We start from the raw sequence: 22,338 nt of genomic DNA, 5'->3' as shown, positions 1-22,338 counted from the left end.
GGAGCCATTCCTTCTTGTTAGGCCACATGAACTTCATTGTTAGTATTTTTTTGGGGGGGGATCAAATACATTTCTATAAGACTACATATAGAGCACAAAACATGTTGAAGCCAGTAACAATTTTAAAAAGGTCATTATCTGCACTTGTTTTTTAAAAGCAAACACAGATGGTCCAGCTGGATGCAGGCTGTAATCTTGTTATTTCGTTTTGCCTGATTACGACACTAACACCTGTGCTGATGATCATCTTTCCCAGGCTTACTTAATAAGAAATGTAACCATAAGGAGACACAACACTGGGACTCATGTTGGACATTTAGGAATAACATCAAAACTTGATTCACAACTTTATTTATTATCTCTATATACATCCACTTTTGAATTTCATGCCTGCAATACAATAAAAACCAATTTCCAGACATGTTTTAAGGTGTGCTACAGTGAGAGGTTGTTTATACATTCTCCAAACATTCTTTATTGGAAAAATCAGAAATGCAGGCAGGCCAGTCGAGTACTTTTACCTTTGCCTTTGTCAGAATATGGTTTTGCATTGTCTTGTTGAAAAATGGACATCCCTCGAAATGATGTCATCTTGATGGCTGCTTTTCAGCAGTACTGCTGCTGGTACAACTCCATACCATCACAGAGCCTGGCTTCAGGATTTGTTGCCTACAACAGTCTAGATTATTCTATCATTCTTTGGTCTGGACCACATGGTGTCCATTTCTTCTTAAGAATGATCTGGAATACTAATTTGTATGTAGCTCAGCAAAGTGGACACCACCTCTGTACAAAGTTAACATCAGGCGTCTTTTATCCACAGTAACATTTTAGAAGCATTTGTGAGTGCCGGTTTATTGTAGTGCTTGACATAGGTTTCCCTATAGTAGACATTTGTCCACTCCTCCAGATTCCTTGTTCAACCTAGTCTTTAAGGAATATTGATTTTTCAAAAACAATAACTATCATTGGTTCATACTGTCTGAAGAGAAATAAAGTAAATGTTATGTACAAATTGCTTTTTTTTTTTTTTAATTCTATGATATGTGCAATGGGTCCGAAAGGCCTCTGGACCTAATTGGATTGACTTACCTCCAGTTTGAGAGCAAAAAACAAGTGACACTGTGCTATGTGATGTCAAAGTTGTTTTCTGTATAGTCAAAACTTTCCCATATTAAAGAAATGTTGTGGTTATGCTGCCCCTCCCTCTGTATCCGCACTTCCCTTACTGTGGCAGTACTCAGATATGTTTGAATTGTTACTTTTAATTCAGAAATTTCTTAAGTAAAAGGAATTGACCCTTTACCACTTGCTGAACAATGCGGTTTTAAGTTTAGAGCTATATTCTGATATAGCCCAATCAATTATTTAGACATTCAGCATGCTGATCTTTACAACTTAAATAGTTGATCAGGTGTTAATTTTTTTATTGCTTAGAAAACACAACAAATGTAGTTTTTTTTAAGAGAACCCTGAAAGTTGAGCGTGGCAAATACAGTTTAAGAACGTGTCAGCGCTCCCTGGTGTACCATTTACAGCTATTTACTGTATTGTCATGTGATGGGGAAGGTACACCCTTTTTAGACTTTTACATTTTACATATCAGGGTGTAACAAAAAGGATCTGCATTTACTATTATCAGCGTGTTGTAAAGAAAACACTGTGATTTCCACAGCATTATTTTTCATCAAGTGCTGCCTCATGCACACTCTAGACACCTGTTCCCTCACATTTCCTGCTGGGAGAGCCATTCTCTGGCAGAAAGCTTCCCGCTTTGATGTGCTTGTGTGAACAGCAACTAGTGAAAAAGACCAGACCAAATTGTCCACACATTCTCCTGAGCATCTCTGGAGTTTGTGTGCCAGCATAATTGTCCTGTCTAAAATGTAAACATTTAACAAGCTGTTGGGTTTTTTTTATATTTCTGTAAGCTGACCTTGCGGTGAACTTGCACAGACATCCATTGCTGTAAAAATTGGCAACTCATTTGATTGTTCAACGCATGTGAATAATCCTTCCTATTGTAGTTTGCTGGACTTCAAATTGTTTGTAAATGGCCTTATAACCCTTCTGGGATTGTATGGTAAGCAACGATTGTTTCTCTGATAATTGCTGATGTCTTTCCTCTTCGGCATTATGTCTCACCTGAGTGCATTTAATTAACAGCACCGAGCTGTTATTAAACCTCTTAATTCTTACTTTAAAACGAAGGGTGCTTTCTTTTTTCACATGGCTGTTTGTATGTTACCTAATATTGTAGTACTTATAGTTTTAACTTGTAGTAATTATTGTACTTTATATTTACTTGTGGTCCTGGTTGCTTTGTTTGTCCATCCATCCATTTTCTATACCCACTCAATCTGTCGGTCGGTCAGGTCTTTGCCATATTCAGTGAATATATTCAGTGAATATGGCAAAGAATTTTCAGTGAATATGGCAAAGAATTTTATAGATGTATAATGTGAGTTGGTACTTCTGCATGAAGACACTTAGTCTGTTTTAATGGCTTCCTCCATCTCTAGTTAAGCCTGTATTCCACAATAGAAAGAGACAGTAATGAGGTTAGAGGCATTCGCCAGTCGAATGGACATCCGAATGCCATTGGGTGGAACCCATCTTTGATTAGCAAACATCCTGTGATTGCAAACGGATGTTTACAGCCAGCAGAACATGTCTGCAGGAACAGTGGGAGATTATAAGTAGAGGCTGGGTGATGATAAGTTGAGGCAGGGATCTGGCACTGGGTGAGAAGACAACAGACGTTATGTGTAGGCTGTTTTCCTGGGTAACTTTCTGCATGCCAGCAGATGTAATTGGTGATGTTATCTCTTGTGCAAAGTTTACATGACTAACCACTTGAGTGAAAGTCTCTGAGGTACTACAGATAATAGTGGGCCACCCACAGTATGCACTGCTGTGTTGTTACATTTCAAACAGATCAATAATTAAGTGTTATGTTTCTGTGGAGGTTGCTCCCTTAGCGTTGAGCTGCGATTAGCAAACTAAGAAAATAAATAATATGATGCATTTTTTTTCTGTAAATCCTTTTCAAGCTACAATCATTCATGAATCTGTTCTTTATAATGTGCTCTGTTATACTCTTACATTATTGTACCTTGAGCTTGTTCAGTTGCAGCAAAATGTATGGGATTTTGAAATTTAAAGTTACATAAATGGTTATCTGACGTCAGAGATGAAAGAGCAGCAGAAGTACATTTACTACCCTTGCTTTCATGTCTACTGTTCTGGAACATAAAGTGCAATGGGAACTTTCAGGTGGTTGCTAGTCTAGAGTAACATCTAATTCTGGAAAAAAAAAGCTAAAGATTATGCTAAAGCCAAAGGTATATCCAAGCCAAAGACAACTACTGATCTATTGAATGATGAGCTTTTGCTCAGCCAGCAATGGCAAATGAGAACCTGCCTGCTCATTTGACCTCAACTCCTATGTCTAAGGCAACTCCCCATGAGAGCAACTTTTAGGTATTAGAATGAAATGACTGGCATGTCTTGGTGCATGTCGTGGTGAGTGACCCTTTAGACGCTCCTTTAGCTGGGCAGACAGCTTGTGCATTATACTTCCACCACCATTTGTGAATGTGTTATCGTATTCTCTGGCTGCTAACATATTTTTTTGTTGTATAGGGTTAGATAAATTTACAAATTATTTCTTTAGGTTATCGTTTATTTGATTTAGTCTGTGGCATCAAAGATACCAAGGCTTACAATGTAACTAAAAAAGGCTTAATTTTAGGTTCTGCCAAACAGAAATACACAGAATCTCTCATGTTACGTTTAATGTCCTGTCTTATTTTGTCTTATTTTGAAGGTGGTTTTAACAAAACAATTTATATTGCTGTTTTACAAGGTAGTCAGTGGGAGAACTGGTATCAGAGTTATGTTCCTCTACTTGAATGGAAAATAACTATATATGAATTGAGCTTTGAGCTAAAGCAAGATCATTGAAACAACATGTTGCCATTGAGTTTAAATGCTATGAATAAGTTGCAAATAAAAATGGCTGGTTTAGGGCACATGGTACTTCCTCATTTGGTTTGAATACTAGATTCTGGGTTAATTGAAAACAACAAAAGACCACTTTGAATATGATTTTTAAAAAGTACCTGTCTGGAAATGATTGTGCACTGTTCTAAATCTTACAAGAACCAGCCGGGAGAAAAACAAACGCATTAGACTTTTATTATGTTTTATTACAAAACAATTATTTTATTAAGGTATTAAGGGTATTAACTGGCATTAAAAAGTTTAATTAGAAACAAACCACAACTACCAGGCAAGAAACTTTTGATGCATGTTCTTTGTTGAACAGTAGCAAAGGAGTGATTTTCGATTGGATCATCTATCGGTGATCGAATGGAGGATTGTGATCTTTTTTCACATAATTATGTTGTTAGTGCTATATAGTCACCCTATGAAATGAGTTGTTACGTTTTTATTACTTTAAATTTCACCTTTTTATTTACACATACCGCGGTCCGCTCTACACAGAGGCTTACCCGAAAGGACACCACTCGCGTAGCCATATTGGTTACAGTGGCCTAGAAGGGAGAAAGGGTGACGCAAGCGCGATTCGCCGCTCTTTGCAGAGGATCGGCTGATCTGATTAAACTGTTGAAAACTAAGCAACTGCAACTGCAGATCTGAAATCTAACAAAACTGTAGCTTTGTTAGCTGGACAGAAATTACTCAGCGTCATGTTACAGAGATCAGTTGATTTCAATCAAAGTGTAACATGATACTAAGAGGCTTTGAAGATAATGTAAGCCAGATATGACGTGTTGCCTGCTAATGCTATCCCTCTGTCAGACTAAATGCAAACAGCCTTTAGTCTTACGTGGCTAATATTAGCTTTTATTACCACGCAGGTAGCTCCTGGGGTCCACAAAACTCTAATATAATGCAGAACAACTAACAGTGACAGTCTGTGAAACTTATCTTTTCACAGAATATCTAATCAGATGTAACATCTATTTAAAATTTATGTCTGTAAAAGTAACCTCAGAACTATTCCACACTGCTCCTTTAAGGTGATCTTGAATTAATTTAATGCCATAAGATGTTAAAGAAAAAATCTCTAGAACCTGCGCTTTACCGTGTACTTAAATTGTTTCTCATGGAGCAACATGTCTGCATACAGAGCCCTTTGATCTGTGCAACTGAGGAGTGAATATTAAACTCTTAATTACACCCTGTTGCATCTTTTTTTTCTTCTTTCTTTATTTCTGGAGGTACATGCCGCAGACGCATGCTCTCTTTGTCTCCTCTGTTCTTCATCTTCTTGCTTGCTTACCAAACACTTTTCTCTGCGCCACAAGTGGTGTGCTATATTATCTTTCTTTTTAGTCACAAAATAAATAATTCACGCATGTATTTGAACAACAATAACTTTATTAAATCGAGGGATCAGCGTGCATAAATGAAATGCTCCTCACACAAATAATAAAATTTTGAGCCACAGACACTTCTGTCTGTGCATATGTGGCGCAAAACCTATATTTCTAAATAAATAATAGGCTGTAATAGGGATGGAGTGATTTTCGATCAGATTTTCTATCAGCGATCGACAGTGGCCATGATCAAATGATCTGAAGACAGGGCCGATTTCACATCCTACTGACCAGATACATCACTGGTTATGTATGAAAAACAGCACTTGCCAAGAAACTGCTGGGGAACTTTGCAAAATGTTGCCAAGTGTGTGTATTTGAGTGTTTTTATGATCATTTATGTGTATTTGAATACATGTATGACAAAGCAGCTGACCTTTTCTTGGCTGTTTCTAATTTGCAGATCCCCCTAATGTTTTACAATCCCAGTAACCCCCCCCCACACACACACACACACTCACACACACTCACACACACATACACTCACACACACACACACACACACACTCTCCACGACTTTCCTCGCTGTAATGCTCTTGTAACTGTTAGCAGACTCGAGGACCCGTCCCTGGTGACATAGCTGCATGGAGATCAGTGAGAATAAACAGGGTCAAATCTCTATGTTTTGTACTGTAAAGTAATTACCCCCTGCTGCCTCCTCATTTATTCCTCTCTGTGTTGTAATACTGTGCCACATTATAGCATGTAAAATTGATTTAGGAACTAAACAATGAATGTTAAAGCTTTTACGAAAGAGGAAGCTGTATGAAATACTTGCAATATCGTTTAGTATTTAAATATAAATAAGTAGTTATTTACTAATATCTAGACTGAAAAACTCTAACCCTTAACTATTAACTAATGAGTGAGTATAGGGGAACTAATGTTTTAGCCATACTTGTAATAGAAATTACATCCCCAATTCCAACAAAGTTGTGACATTGTGTAAAATGTAAATGAAAACTGAATGCACTGATTTTATTTTTTTTTATTAACAATAAAGCATATAAAACATCTCAAATGTTAAAAGTGCAACACTCATTTCATGAAAAATATTACCTCATGAATTTAATGACAACACATCTCAAAAAGTAGAGAAGGGCCAAGGCTGCTTTTCTTACTATTTTCTTGACAGAAAACTAACTGTTGATCACATAAAATGAAACATTAAACGTGTGAAACTGAGTAGTTGAGCACAGTTCACACAAGCATTCAGTGCTCCACTCTTTATACCTAGTTTACTTTACCAGGCACACTTTCATTTATGCTAATGGATAAATTTGCACTCACTGAGTTTGACATTTAATTATGGTTAACTATGGCATTCAGCCACAGGAATGTTACACCTTGTGTGTTTATTGATGCTATTGTTATTCTGGTTTGTCTTCTAATCTAGCAGCTCTTTGATAGCCTGTGAAGATTCTTTGCACAAGTGGCCTTTATTGACAGTGGAAAGTGGGCAGAGAAAAGGGGATGACCTGTGGCGACGATTCAAACTTGGGCGGACCATTTGTTCAGCTTCTGTACACGGAACGTCCGCTCGACCTGTGAAGCTACCTGGTGTCCTTGCCTATGAAAATAAAAATCTAATTTCACTTAACAAAAAATTAGAAATTGGAACACAGACCTCTACCGATGAGGTCAAATAAGTCATTTGTGTTAATTGTAATTTAATGCACGACAGTAACTGCAGACTAATAATCTTCATATCGTGAACAGTGGTTGATCTTTAGAATCATAAGCAGCTATTTTACATTCTCTTCTTCAGAATGTTCTACCCGTAAGATTTATGGGAGCTAATTTATATTCTCTGTAAAATTCACCTCTTGTAATAATGTATGCTTACAGATAAACACTCTGCATTGATGTGACTTCCCTTTATTTCTGTATTTCTCAGTTGCAGTGGTTTTGTCATGACAGTTTCCAATTAATTAGATTGCAGATGTTTCACATTGAGGTTATCGGGTTACATTCACACTCAGGGGTTCAGGTTCTTGCCCCGTCTCCCCATCCACTGGCTTGTTACGGTTTCAGACTGAAACACTGCTGCCACAAAAACATAGTATGTTATTTATATTAGATATTTAACAGTACTAACTACTTTTTTTCCAGATGCAATAGATGCAAGTACAGGATTTTTGGCCAAACCTGTGATGCATTAATAGAAAAACAGTTTAAGTTGTGTATCTAAAGGAATCTGCGTAAGACACTGGTAAAACTCCACTGTTTTGCAAAGCCAATGTGTGCTACATGAGGGATATATATCTATTTGAATTCTGGCTCATCTGCTATGCAGAGGTCAACAGCTTCACTCTAAACAGCCCTCCAGGGCTTCGCTGTGCACAGATGTAAGCGTTACCTCTAAAAGTGAAATATGCAACACACTCACAATTTACAACTGCTGTCACATTTGAAATTTTGTGCAAAGGATGTATGAACTAAATAACTCCAAGCAGCAGTAAGAATATGAGGTGTGCTGACATGACTTTTGTCAGGAAACATCCCTGGAACAGTCAAGTTGTGTTGGCCTCATTTGAACTGCCTGTTTTTTCAGCTGTGTTGTTCTTTAATCACTGAACCAAGTGCATCTTGGGAGCATTTAATTCCAGAGTGACCTACAGTTACAGAGACAGTGATGGCATGCCACACAGCTTGTACACAGACAATCAGTACATTAGTGTTTGTGTGTCCAACAGTCCAGCTCTTTGCTTTAGCTCAAATTTGAACACAGTTGCTTACCCGTCATTTGGATTGATCCAGAAATCTATATATAATGTTATTTGTAAATAGCCATATCTGTGCTGTTTAGGCTAGGTTAAAAAAACCTTACAGTCTGTTACTGGTTAAATTGACTGTGATGGCAAGTACAGTGGCAACACTTTAGGAGAGATGAGTACTGTGAAGAAGCCTTTATGGAGGTTTTCAGTTGTTTGCTCTCCATTCCAGATCTGCAGTCGCTAAATCACCAACCGGCCTGAAAATGTCTGAGAGGAAGCTGGACCGCTTTAGACAAAGCTGGATGGTGGCATTCGTGCTTCTGTGCAACCTAACGATGGTAGGACTACCTACACGCACATATACACTTACGACTTAATTCAACCTTAGATTTATTTATTGAGTGTATATTGGAAACTTTTTACAGAGCAGAAAAGCCGCTGCTGGAGGTTACTGATTAATTTACTGATCGATTTGATAATTAATTAATTTGATAGATTGTTGTCTGACTTTCTTTACCAGCATGATGAAGAATTTGACAATTTTACCTTGATATATCCCAAGTGGGCTAACACACAGCCAAAATTTTACTCAGTACTTGTATATTACTCATGTTTATTTATATAGAGAGGCATTTTTTGTCTTCTCTTTCTTATTGAAAAATCTAACTGGAATTAAATAAGATTAAGTGAAATGAAAACTTAATTAAATTAAATTATACTTTATTATTCCCAAAGGAAATTGTAATGTTGCAGTAGTTTTTTAAAATCTATATTTTTTAGTAATCATCTTAAACTGTTTTTGTGTGTATGGTTAATGCTGCTGGCAGGAATGACCTCTTGAAACATTTTATGTTGCTGATCTCTGAGCTGAGGAAGCCTCTGATTGAACACACTCCATAGTTTCAACTCTTGTGTCATGTAGCGGGTTGGCAGTATTGTCCATGATATTTATTAATTTGTGCCGCATTTGTCTTTGCACAAACACCAAATACTTTAAAAAAGCATTAAGTAGTCGATATTTGCATATGAATCTTAATCAAGATGGCTTATTTGAAAAAAACTGATGAGCTGCAGGTTAGACGTCTGTCATATTACTGAAAAATGTGTTCAGCCAAACATAACGATAAAAGCAATCACAAAGTCCAAAAAGTTTGAATTACAAATTCACATGAGAAGCTGTGCTCTTGATGCTGGAGGAGTGTCTGCTGAGGACAGATCTCAGATCAGCTCAGATGAACCACATCACAGGGCAAACAGAATGGAAACCACACACCACACTACACTGCTTTGATGCCGAATTACAAAGCTAATAATATTTCATTCACCTTACAGCTTTGGATGAAGTTACCATCATAGTTAAGTTGTTCAGCTTACATTCTCATGGCGGGTATGTCCTGTCGAGGATTCAGCCAAGATATTTGCTGCAACCTGAGTGCACTAGAGGGTGGGGAAGAATCTTTTCTGTGGTTGCGCTAATATATCAGTATATTCTTTGATCTTAGCTCAGTAATAGTTTGAAAAACCACCAGAGATAGAAAATTAGGCAAGTGCTGTTAATGATCCTCAACTTTCTATTGATGTGGCTCTGCACAGAATCACAGAATCAGCCACTGAGGGTTATGACTCCAAACTTTAGTTTTCAGAGTAGGTGCACAGCACTCTGACCTCTGCCAGTATGAAATTGCCTCTCAATCCACCAAGCATTAATCTGATTCTCTGAGCTGCTTGTAGTCCCTCCAATATCTGTAACTTTTTCCACTTTGCTCTTTACAAAATTCACCTGTTTTTTTTTTTTATTCCTCATTAGTTTAAGTAAGCAGGCTGAAAACTAAAAAAATCCTGTGATGAAGGCAGAGCAGGTAGCTAACTAGCTAGCTAGTTGTCAGATTGAAAAAACAAAGAACATACAACATGGTTGGCTTGTCAGACACTAATGGATTGTTAGACCTATTTATAACATCGTACTGAGCAGAATCTGCTTCTGCTCACCTTTCGTACTCACTCCCACTGCATCATCATCACTAAAAATCTGTTTCGCATTAAAACTGAGTCCCAGTATTTGAACATGTTTTAAGTAACTTCTGTGTACTACATGTAACATGTTTACTCGCAGATCTCTGAATTTCCTTTACTCGAACTTGAAGTATTTATTACAAGCATGGAGTACAAAATAAAAGAAAATCATTTCTTGCATAGTTTTCTGTCCTCATGTTGAGTATTTTTGTCTGTGTTTGGGTTTTTTGGTTGCAGACTGATTTTCTCATATCGATAAGCATACTGAAGCTTGTGTGACTTTTAGTTGTCTGCATTTTTGTTTCTTTCTGTTATTCAGGGGATTTTTCTTATTCTTGTGAGTTATTTGAATTCCCCTTTTTGACTTATTCTTGTTTGTGGGTTCTGTCTGAAGTAGAAAATAAAAACATTTATGTAATTCTTTGCTTATGTTATATGTACACTTTCTCTCTTTCTTCTATCCTTGTTTCTGGTGAAGGCGAGCATGGACCCTAATGAAACCCAGCAGGAGCATCCAACTAATGTGTACCATGACACAGGAGTCACCAGGAACAAGATAGTTACAGCACAGTTTGAGTGCTATCAAAAGATAATGAAGGACAACACCCACAGCAGACAAGGTAGTGTTGATGTTGTTTCATGTTTCTGAATGGTAAAGCTTTTCTTGATTGAGTAATGGCAAGAAATAAACTTAAAACACAGCTTGCAAAATTGTACAAGTGTCTTTAATGGATAGTTAATATATTCATTGTCTGAACAGTAAAGCAGAGTGAAGTTTTAGTGTTTATAATGAGGTTGAAGAACAGAGATTGTGCTTCCCAGTTGTTTTTGTGGCTAAGATGCATATCTGTGGTTTCAGAGCCCATGTGTAATCGTACTTGGGATGGCTGGCTATGCTGGGATGACACTAAAGCAGGAGTTATATCTGAGCAGCACTGCCCGGACTACTTCCAGGATTTTGATCCTTCAGGTGAGATGTGCAGCTTATTGTAGCTAAACGTGCAGGGTTCAGTTTTGAGACAAAAACTGAAAGAAGTTGTGATACTCAAATACTCAGTCATAGTGTGCAGGATTGAATGTGATAAAGTTCAAGTTGTCTAGACTGAGAAAGCCCTTTTGACATCATCGGAGATAAAGCACGACAGAACTGCAAAGGACACTACTGATTTCCCTTGCTGAAGGATACTCCTCATGAGTAATAAACTAATCCTCATACAATTTGTTTTTTGAACAGTTTTTTGTTCTAAACTCATCTTAAAATGATTAATTTTCATAATTCCACAGACAATTTTTCATATTGAGTAACCTTAACTGCTTTCTGGAGAATTTAGTTTGATATCTTCTGCCCTTCACATAGTACACGCAGCATGGATACTTAAAGAATTAAGTTTGTTTGAAAATAAATGTGTGAGGTTTGTGGGTTTTTTTTTAAAAAACTTTTTATCCATCAATTTGTGTCCTGCAGAAATGGCCACAAAGATCTGCACTGATAGTGGTCACTGGTTTCTGCATCCTGTGAGCAACCGGACATGGACTAACTTCACTCGCTGCAATGAGCACACCAATGAAGGCAGAGTGGTAGGTAACTTCATAAGAGGGCATTACAGCACCTACAGTGTTAAAACCTGACTCAGGATTACCACTGACCTTTTAGTCAGTGTCGAGCCAATTACTGTACATTTTCTTTGACCAGACGATAGTAAAAGGTCACAAGTGTTCACCTCTTACATGTTGGGTTGTCTTGAATAGACAGCTATTTCACATGTATACCGTAGATTTAACTGAATCTAAACACTAATGTCATTCTTGCATCTGATGAAATGTGCTAAAAGGATTCTGTAGTTCTGCTAAAACTGTATTTTCAGCACGTAGCACATAAAGAAACAGACTAAATCAAGGATTTTGATTTCTGTCTCGTGTCCTTCCAGACGGCGATGAATCTTTTTTACTTAGCCCTCATAGGACACGGACTGTCACTCACCTCCCTCTTAATCTCCCTTGGTATATTCTTCCATTTCAAGTGAGTCCACATTTCTCACTTCAGCATACTTCGTTGAGAAGTCTTTGCATGAATTATACATGATGTGAGGTAACATTTATATTATTATCTTTTTTCTTGCAGAAGTTTGAGTTGCCAAAGGATCACCCTTCACAAAAACCTTTTCTTCTCTTTTGTTCTGAACTCTGTGATCACTATAATTTGGCTGACTGCAGTGGCAAACAACCAGGAGCTGGTGCAGAGGAATCCAGTTAGTTTATTTCTTTATTATTATCCATAGGTCTTTTTCTCTACCAATTCAGTTTTCACTACTGCTTTTTTTTATTTTTAATATATGAACTGAATAAACCGGAAATATGCTTTAAAACTGTCCTGCTTGATACAGCCACCATCTACATTTGTTATGTGTATGTTTTTCTTCCTCAGACAAGCTGTAAAGTGTCCCAGTTTATTCATCTGTACCTGTTTGGCTGTAATTACTTCTGGATGTTGTGTGAGGGAATCTATCTGCACACTCTCATCGTGGTAGCTGTGTTTGCAGAGAAACAGCACCTCATGTGGTACTATCTCCTGGGCTGGGGTAAGTAGGGTATATTGGCTGTGTGAAGCTTTTCAAGATCTACTGTAGGTTTTAACTTCAGTCCTATTTTCTACACAGGCTTTCCTCTCATTCCAGCTTCCATACATGCCATTGCACGGAGTTACTACTACAACGACAAGTGAGTTAAGGCTACTGCTACAGCCAAAAACAATAGTAAATACAACAGAGAACTTCAGATAAATTAAATGACATTAAATAAAAACAAATATTCATATATTCAACAAATAATAGCCTATCTAATGAATCTCTCCACTGAAATCATTTCTGAGAAAAGCTATCTGTGTAATTGGTCACATATCATGTGATGCACTAATACTGTTGTGTAAACCTTTCTGTTTTGTTCTCCATTGTAGCTGTTGGATTAGCGCCAAAACATCGCTACTCTACATCATCCACGGTCCCATATGTGCTGCTCTTTTGGTAAGGAGGCTTACTCTTTCTCCTGACACCAATCAAAAACAACAGATGAAATCACAACATGTCAGTTTACTCAAATAAAGCAACTGACCTGTCCCATGTACCTCTTAATACACTGTTTTTATTGCACAATGAGCACAGTAATCTGCTTTTGTCCTGTAAGTGGACACCATGGGGAGCCTGCAAACAGGCACAGTTTCAGTGCGTGTTAGATTGTGTTTTTCTTGTGAAATCAATTCATCTGCTCCTCTGAGAATCCACCCACGACTCCCTAGGTTTGTGTAGTTTTCTAGGAATTCACCCAATCAGAACACTGCAACACGCTACAGAGACAACTGGTCTCTTTAGACACTTTCAGGACTGAATTAAAATAATTTTAGAAGGTGTCATGGATTTGCATCTAAATCTATTTCTTCTGTGAGGTAAATGATTTGGCAGTTAAGAGTCAGGGTCTCTACAAAAAATATCAGAGTAATGGAAAATGTTGACTTTTTCAACATAAAAATGTTTTTCTTCTTCATGAAACAGTGCTTAAATCAATAAGATTAAAGCCATATTAGGAGTTGGTGTTTGGAACCTTCTTATGGGATGACCGGTAGAAACCATTACTTTTAAACCTATGACCTCTCGGGCCCGTTGTTCTTTTTGTAAATGAAGTGTTTGGTTTCATCATGGCAAGATCAAACAAGCTCCTTAAGACCCACAGGAGAAAAACATTTTTAGATAAATGAACTGTTAAGAAACCCAAGTACAAGTACTAACACTGCCTACGGTGCTATTAGAGCAGAGGTATGCCTCTGTACTTTAAGGAATATCTTGAGGACTCATCTCTTTCGTGAACACCACCTCCCGTAACACCTCTAATACCCTAACTTACCTAACCTGCACTTGTTTGCATTTCTGTGCTTGTTTTACTGATACTCTTTAGTTCAGATAGATTTATATAGATTTACTACTCAATGCATAGACCAGGGTTTTTTACTACACTGAAGCTTTAATGTTATTTCCTCACTCCAGACAGAAGCCTGTGCAAAATAGATAAATGTACATGTACAAGTTGTGCATATTTTAGAAAGCCTGCCAACTTGTTGAGGATTGGCCACATCAGCTACTTTTAGACCTTTTTTTTTAGACCTCTCTTAGAAGACTAAATGGCATCATTTGATCTCAATTAACTTTTAAAGCCATTGGTGCATCCATTTTCAACCAGAAAAGGATTGTGGAAATTATATATCCATGGGAGGTATGATGGAGAAGACTTTTTTTTATGTAGAAGCTAGAGTTGCCAAGAAACATATATGCAAATATTAGACTTCTTGAAATAATGTGCTCTGAATAGACAAATCATACAGCTGTTTGGCCATAGTAACAAAGTTGTTTGGTGCAAACCAGAGACTACTTTTCAGGAGAACCTCTTGTGAAACATGGTGGTAGGGGTGTTATTGTGTGGGGTTGCTGTCTTGCCTCAGGGACTTGGCATCTTGCAATCATTGATTTTACGTTAATCCAGTGCTTGTGAGGCCTTTCACCTATGCTGCAATACAGCTATACTCAGTACAGAAACAGCTCCACCACAGAGTGGATCTGAAAGAATAAATTAGTAATTATGTAATGGCCTTTTTAAAGCATAGATTTGATAATGTATATAAAGTTATATATAATGTATAATAATATGCTGATCTATTGATTTTCTGTCTTATCAGGTCAATTTGTTCTTTCTTCTAAACATTGTGCGAGTTCTCATCACCAAGCTGAAGGTGACCCATCAAGCAGAGTCAAGCCTCTATATGAAGGCAGTGCGAGCCACCCTCATCCTGGTACCTCTACTGGGAATTCAGTACGTCCTGCTTCCCTACAAGCCCCATGGACGAGTATCCTCTGAAATATATGACTACATCATGCACATACTAATGCATTACCAGGTGAGACGGTGGTCATTACTCAGTGTGAAGAGTTAAGTTGCATGGTGTTTTCTTCAGGCCAATTATCTGAGGCTTCCTTGAAAGTATTACTTTAAAAATAACATATTATAGTATTATATATATATATATATACAGTATATACCCGTGCTGTGTAAATGCATGTCCAGTTTATAGTTTTGGAATGGTATTGTAAAAGGTCTCTGCCTGTTATATTCACTATAATATTACCTGTGAAGTGCTGTTACCTTTTAACATATCAATTATTAGGAAACTTGATTATATGCTCGCTCTATTGAAAGAGGCATTCATTTGTCTGAATCGAATTGTTGCCAGGATCTCAGCCTTATTATTTGCTTAGCTTTTAGTTAAGGGAACATTTTAATAAGCCCAGAGGAAAATCTGTTTATGTTGTTGCTCTGTGAAGAAAAGCAGGAAGGAAGACTCGAATTATCTGAGCTGACAGGGGTTAGAAGTCAGTTGGATGCTGACAAGATGTTATCTGGTCATCCTGAGCTGTCCTAGCCTGGTCAGCACAGGAAATATGTCTTGAGCAATAGTCTGCATCAGATCTCAAAATGCCTTTATTTGAATTTAAGTTTATCTGCTTCGTAGCACTTTCGAGTTTAAAATCTTGTCAACAAAAAAACTTGCTTAAGACTTGTTACTAAGTTGTATATCTCTTTTTTGTATTTTGTTTTTTATTCCAGGGTCTGCTTGTTGCTACTATCTTCTGCTTTTTCAATGGAGAAGTAAGTTGGGGTTATTCCCTTTTACTTTGCTTTTTTTTTTTAGACCTGCAAGCACACCAAAAACTATATCACACTTCCCCTTTGTGATCAGGGTTAGAGCCCAGACAACATTCTCAGCCTTGACCCCATGGTGGAGAAGGGCTTCGCCTTGAGAGTCCCAATCCTGCAGTGGCTTTTTTGACTGAAAATGATTGTAAAGCAGTCATGGACTCTAAACTGAATGTTATGTGATTGATATGTATTAAGAATAGCCTGTATTTGCTTGAAGGGAATGTTGTATGAGATTCTCTGAGCAATTTCTTTTTGATCTAGCAAGAAAGGCAGTTAGCACAAAATAGCTCTTTACCACTGTCATTTAATTGACTTCCAAAGTGTCCTTATTCAGAGCTCATTATACAATCAAGGAAACAGTGCATTATTAGGTTTATACTCATTAACATTCGCTCAGGAAAGGGATTCAATTAAATATCTGATCAAAACAGTATCATAAATATAGAATCAACAGCAAAACAGAAACTCTGAAGATGTGATCAAAACCATATGATGACATTAGTTGAAAGGGTTTAACATAAGAAAAAAACTCTTTAACTTCACAAGTCATTATTTCCCAACCTTTTACTTTGTGTCTAGAAAATTCAAGACTCTCAAGTTTTGACCTAGCTTTGTGCCAACTCTTTACACCCGTTTGCTTCTTTCCCTCTCCACATGCTCAATTCTGTTGTATACTGATAACGTCATATTCCTACTAAAGCTGCTGTCATTCATGTACAATTCTATTTCTGTTCAAATCATGAAATAAGTCTGAATTTGTAACTGAAAACACCTGCAGTCATGACTAATGCTCTGCTCTGATAAAATTCACCATCCAGATATGTAAGACAACATCTGTGCTGCAAACTGCATTTATAAGAAGGTTGATCACCCAGACAGGAGGTTAGAAGCGACAGAATTGATCAAACATTTTTTCACAAAAGAACTGCTACAGCTAAGGACAAATCTTGCGACTTTTAGATCAAACCGTAGCTACTTAATAGAAGGGAGAGTTGTCAATAGCCGACAGGCTGGCTTGGCCTCACACAGCCACAGTAACAACAACTGCCAGGGCTGAGACAGTGGAGCAGCAGCTGCCAAACTGTCACAAACAGACATCTATCACTGAAAGAAATGTTTGAAGGATTCTACCTTTCTCTCTGAGTGATCATTGTATCCAAAGTCACTGTACAGATATACTCTAGAACTCAAGTCGATAGCAGTGCTTATAAATTGGGATTAGAGCAGAGCAACAGTCTTGGAATGTTTTAAGATGAATAGTGGCTGAACTCTTAATGGGTCACTTTTCAGTCACAATTCTAGAAAACATAAATAGATAAATATGTGAATCAGAAACTTTAAATTCTACTGTATCCATATCCAGTATTTGTAAGTACAGAGGGCAGGAGAGCAATTAATAGATGTAAAGGTCTTTAACAAAGCAGCAAATGATGTCACGAATATGCCAGAAATCATTTAGCAACATTTAACAATGTGTTTTTTCCAGCTAACGTTAGCTACATCACCTTAAAAAGAGTTGGCAGCACTGGACACTGCAACCTATGACAGAGCCACAGAGCAAGGTGTTTTAAATCGCCAAGCTGAAATCAGTGACAATGTTGATATCCTCTTTTTATGCCGCGACGTCATCAGTCTCACACTCTGAGGCTTGAGAGCGCTGAAACTATGTTTACATGAACACATGTGACATAGTGACATAGTTGAATACTGTCAGTAACTGACATCTCATTGGTTTAATCTATTTAAAAAAACTCCCAATTTGTTACACTCACGACCCATCCAGGGTGTACCCTGCCTCTCGCCCAATGCCAGCTGGGATAGGCACCAACTTCCCTGTGACCCTGACTTGGATTGAGCGGGTATAGGAAATGGATGGATGGATGGATAGACAATTTGTTACACCAGAGGGAGTTTTACTCTTTTAGTTGGCTATTTATCAGTTTATCTCTACCCTGCACTTCTGTGTAGGATTCACTAGTCTCTAGCTAGTTATGCTCCATACTAACTTCTATAAAAATATTACAACTAGAGATCTTGCAAGGATGAAACAATTCAATGAGACTATATTTGTTTAATGGCTTAAAGGGGAACTCCGGCATTTTTAAACTTAGACCTTATTTCTGGCATGAAATACGTTCATCTACTCACGAGAACAGTTTGATCAAATTCAGCATCCTTCTGAAGATATTTAGCTTCCTCGAGATCTATATAACATACTGAACGCGGGCATTGACAATGCAGCCTCTAAATAACGCATTATCTGTCTTTATTTCACCAATACTTTAAGACGAATGAATGAATGAACGTGTACGATTGCACTGTTAGTTCATAGCTGCAATGTTGTTGTTATTGGCGGCTATCGGGGGGCTTATAGAGGGCTTTCTACACACTCGTCTACTGGGATGACGTCATCGACGCCCATCGCTGCAGCGTAGCTCATTCACTCCGGTAAGGACGTCCTTCGTACTCAAAGTTGTCGTCCACGTCGTCAAAATCTGATATTTACCCTGCCATGTTACACAAAACTATCAGAAGCAAACTACGTGTGAAGTTAGCCAACTGTCACAGAGCACGGAGTAAATAAGCTCCACCACAGAGTGGATCTGCTTCTGTACTGAGAAAAGCTGTATTGCAGCATAGGTAAAAGACAAGTCCCTGAGGCAACACAGCAACCCCACACAATAACACCCCTACCACCATGTTTCACAAGAGGTTCTCCTGAAAAGTAGTCTCTGGTTTGCACCAAACAACTTTGTTACTATGGCCAAACAGCTGTATGATTTGTCTATCACTTTTTTTTCACTTTTACGCAGATCTCGAGTAATCTAAATATCTACCGACTTTCACCAAACTGTTCTCGGCGAGTAGATAAATGTATTTCATGCAAGAAATAAGTTCTAGGTTTAAAAATATTGTAGTTCCCCTTTAAGTGTGTTGAACCCTGTTAAAAATAATTTTCCGACTTAAGATACCATCAGACAGACTGTTGTCCAATTCAGTTAAATTCAGTTTATTAATATAGCGCCAAATCACGACAAATGTCATCTCAAGGCACTTCAGTGATGCAGTCCAGTTCAAGCCAATTAGAGTAATTCATTGTAATCATAATCCAATCAAATCCAGTTAAATACATTCAAAATTAGTCCAATTCATACATACATACATGCCAATTCCAAAAACTATTTCCAAGTTAAGGAAACCAACAGACTGCAGCTAAACGTCTTTCGGTCCGACCCCCCCATCCTGAGCGTGCATGAGGCGACTCCCTTTTAACAGGAAGAAAACTCTGGCAGAACCAGACTCAGGAAGGGTGGCCATCCGCCTCGATCAGCTGGGGTTTGAGAAGACAGAAAAGAGGGGAAACAAACACTGTAACACCATTCAAAGATATCTGCTGAGAAAGAGAAACACAAGTTGATGACCACAATAATGCCAAATGTATTTAATATCATATGAAGAATTGATGAAAGGGCAAAGTGATGAAAGGTGTGATTTAGGAGATACTCCAGCAGTCTAAGCCTATAGCAGTTTAACTGTGGGATGTTTCAGGATCACCTGAGCCATCCCTAACTATAAGCTTTATCAAAAAGGAAAGTTTTAAGCCTAATCTTAAAAGTGGAAAGGGTGTCTGCTTCCCGGACATTTACTGGCAGCTGGTTCCACAAGAGAGGGGCCTGATAACTGAAGGCTCTGCCTCCCATTCTACTTTTAGAAACTCTGGGAACAACAAGTAAACCTGCAGTTTGAGAGCAAAGTGCTCTGTTGGAAAATATCTTACAATGAAGATATGGTGGAGCTTGGTCATTAAGAGCTTTATATGTGAGGAGAACAATTTTAAATTATATTCTGAATTTAACAGGGAGCCAATGAAGAGAAGCTAAAACTGGAGAAATATGATCTCTCCTGCTAGTTATCATCAGAACTCTGGCTGCAGCATTTTGGATCAGCTGGAGGTTTTTCAGAGAATTTGTGGGACAGCCTACAACAGCAATAAAGAATTATTAGTGTTCAAGTCCATCAGTGTTCACTTTTACTCAATTATTTTGAGATACAAACATTTCTTAACAGGTTTGTGTTTCAGATAAGTTGATAAATCATTTATAGGATTTACGTATAGAGCTGGAGCCAGTAGGCTGTTGGCAGAGCCTCGCATTTAAACTGCTTTTGAGCTCGGCTGGCTTTTGTGAATAGCTGACAGATGTCTATCACTTACAAAAAATGTTTTAAACAGTCTATTTCTAACTCTCTTTTTGAGCTTCATTGACTAAATAGCCAGGCTAAAGTTTTTTTTGTTGATGTAGTTTCTTTATGTATTTGTTTTTTTTTTTTGTGAGCAAACCACTGTAGACACAGAGGGAGATTGATAAACTACTATGCCCCAATGAATAGTCCCAGTCCTTTTACTAACTTAAGGTGCCATTTTTAGTTCTGTTTGTCCATATGTTTAAAATTGAAGTCTTGCTAACTAGCTAGTGAGGTGTTGGTATGGGTTTTGTTCCCCCTGGAGAAGGAGCCTTGCCCATAATTTTTGGCAGTCAATATACAAAATTACAACAAGGTTGACTCAGACATAGCAGTTCTAGCTGTATGTCAACTATTTTCAAGCATTTTCTTTAATGTCTGAAATGTTGTTCTTCCGGTTAGGTCCAAGCAGTTCTGAGGCGGCACTGGAACCAATATCATATCCAGTTTGGCAGCAGCATAGGAAACCACTCAGATGCCCTGCGCTCAGCCTCCTACACAGCTTCCTCCATCACTGAGGTGCAGGGTTGCTACACCATCGACAGTCACACAGAACACATGAATGGCAAGGGCTGCCATGACACAGACGTCTCCATCTTAAAATCAGACAGCCCCTTTGCCTGACCTCAACACTCATCTCAAACTCTTCTAATCCTTCCACCTTCCTTAAGATCTGCAGCATGTTTGGAGCTCCGTGGAAAGTAGAGATACAGGTCTCTTCTTGTAGATACAAGCAAGAAGAAATGAGTGTGGAAAAGGATTATACACACAAACGGTCACCCGCCCAAAGGAAATGAACATCTGTCAGTCATATCAAAACAGGCCCTTTAACAGCACAGGAAGATGAACTTGGTACAACCATTTTTGTTTTTTCTACAGCTTGCAACGAAGCTGCTTCACATGGACTGTGACGCATTCTGATAATGCCAATATTGTTGCAATCTTTCTGCCTGACAAAATAGTTTTGAATGAATGGTGACTGTTTGTACATTCTTTTGGCATCACATTGCGCGCAAAAAAACCTTTGGTTATACTGTAAATTCCTTTGACGGGGTTAGTGCCAAACCTGAAAATCACACCACCTTCATTTCCTTTATATTTCAGCAAATAATAGAAATGGAAAAAGCTATATTATAATATTAATTTTAAATGTTAAACTTAATTTATCAAAACATATTCCTTTTTATTTAACAAACAGTATTTAATAAAGACAATATACTACACCTTCCTCAAAATTAGTTAAATACTGATATGACTTATTGCCAGTTACAAATAAACCTTAGAACATTCTTTTTTTTTTTTTTTTTTAAGTTTGTTTCTATGTTAGAGTCATGACAGAAACAAACAGAGTTGTAGATGTGGTCATGCTATTGTCTGGACGTGATCCGTGCCAACGGGGCTCCTTCAAACCACATTGTAACATAAAGTTGTGACTGTAATGTCACTTGGCAGCTCAATTTTATCATAGAGAAGCCATTTTGAAATTGCAGAAATATTGCGTTTCAGTATTTGCTCATTACACTTGAATTCAAAAGTTCAATCTCAAGAGCTGTCTTGAACATAAGCACATCACATTCCCTTTCACTGCCGTCTTCACCCTCATGCTTCCCAAACATGTTCTGTATATTTAACCAAGACATAAGCATCACAATATTAAAGACTGAATGGAGCACTGTGTGTAGATGCTAATGAGCAGATGAAATTAAGTTTAAAAAGTTTTGTTTTTGATGAGGCGCACAAGTTAATTTTAACACAGTATTCTCATGCCTTTAAAAGACTTCCATCCGTTTGTACAAGCCATGGTCCTACTCTTTCTTGTGTAGTTTCTTGTGAAAAGGGAACAATTTGCAGACCTTGTTCAGTGCCAAACTGAGATCTTCAGTTGATTCAGAGCTAATTGCCTAAATCTAGTACATTTATGCTTTTTAGTCATTTACATGTTTGCCTCCTCTTTACAGTAGAAACAAAATTATGTACCAAAGAACTTTTCATTTTCAGAAAGAGCCATCATATTTGACGCATTCTATCTTCTGTTGAATGGTCAAAATGAAAAAGAATGCTCAGTGGTCTGTAAGGAGGATTAAATAGTATGTATATTTTCAATTTGCTCTGAAAAAGAAATGGGTGCAACAACAAATATTGATGTAAATGCTAAATCTTCCTTTACACTAAGAGATGAGAAATGATAGAAGAGAGAATAAGCAAGAAAAGCACAATTT

The 22,338-nt window shown here is 37.7% G+C and overlaps 1 protein-coding gene across 1 annotated transcript in view; it reads left to right on the top strand.

Moving 5' to 3' along the window:
- The window catches only part of calcrla (calcitonin receptor-like a), a 32,729-nt gene extending 11,291 nt beyond the window's left edge, over positions 1-21,438 (top strand). Inside the window, exons 2-13 of the mRNA XM_072397901.1 lie at positions 8,355-8,463; positions 10,617-10,758; positions 10,998-11,108; positions 11,604-11,716; positions 12,067-12,158; positions 12,261-12,387; positions 12,564-12,717; positions 12,796-12,856; positions 13,092-13,158; positions 14,859-15,077; positions 15,785-15,826; positions 20,522-21,438. Of these exons, the coding sequence (XP_072254002.1) occupies positions 8,389-8,463; positions 10,617-10,758; positions 10,998-11,108; positions 11,604-11,716; positions 12,067-12,158; positions 12,261-12,387; positions 12,564-12,717; positions 12,796-12,856; positions 13,092-13,158; positions 14,859-15,077; positions 15,785-15,826; positions 20,522-20,743 (1,425 nt within the window). The 5' untranslated portion in view covers positions 8,355-8,388 and the 3' untranslated portion in view covers positions 20,744-21,438. The remainder of the gene's footprint in view (positions 1-8,354; positions 8,464-10,616; positions 10,759-10,997; positions 11,109-11,603; positions 11,717-12,066; positions 12,159-12,260; positions 12,388-12,563; positions 12,718-12,795; positions 12,857-13,091; positions 13,159-14,858; positions 15,078-15,784; positions 15,827-20,521) is intronic.
- The last annotated feature ends 900 nt before the right edge of the window (positions 21,439-22,338 follow it).

The sequence above is a fragment of the Leuresthes tenuis genome, unplaced genomic scaffold (genome assembly GCF_036924035.1).
Source record: "Leuresthes tenuis unplaced genomic scaffold, fLeuTen1.0.hap1 SCAF_12, whole genome shotgun sequence".
Classification (NCBI taxonomy): domain Eukaryota; kingdom Metazoa; phylum Chordata; class Actinopteri; order Atheriniformes; family Atherinopsidae; genus Leuresthes; species Leuresthes tenuis.
Note: the sequence above shows the minus strand (reverse complement) of the source record. Positions and strands in the feature narration are given on the sequence as shown.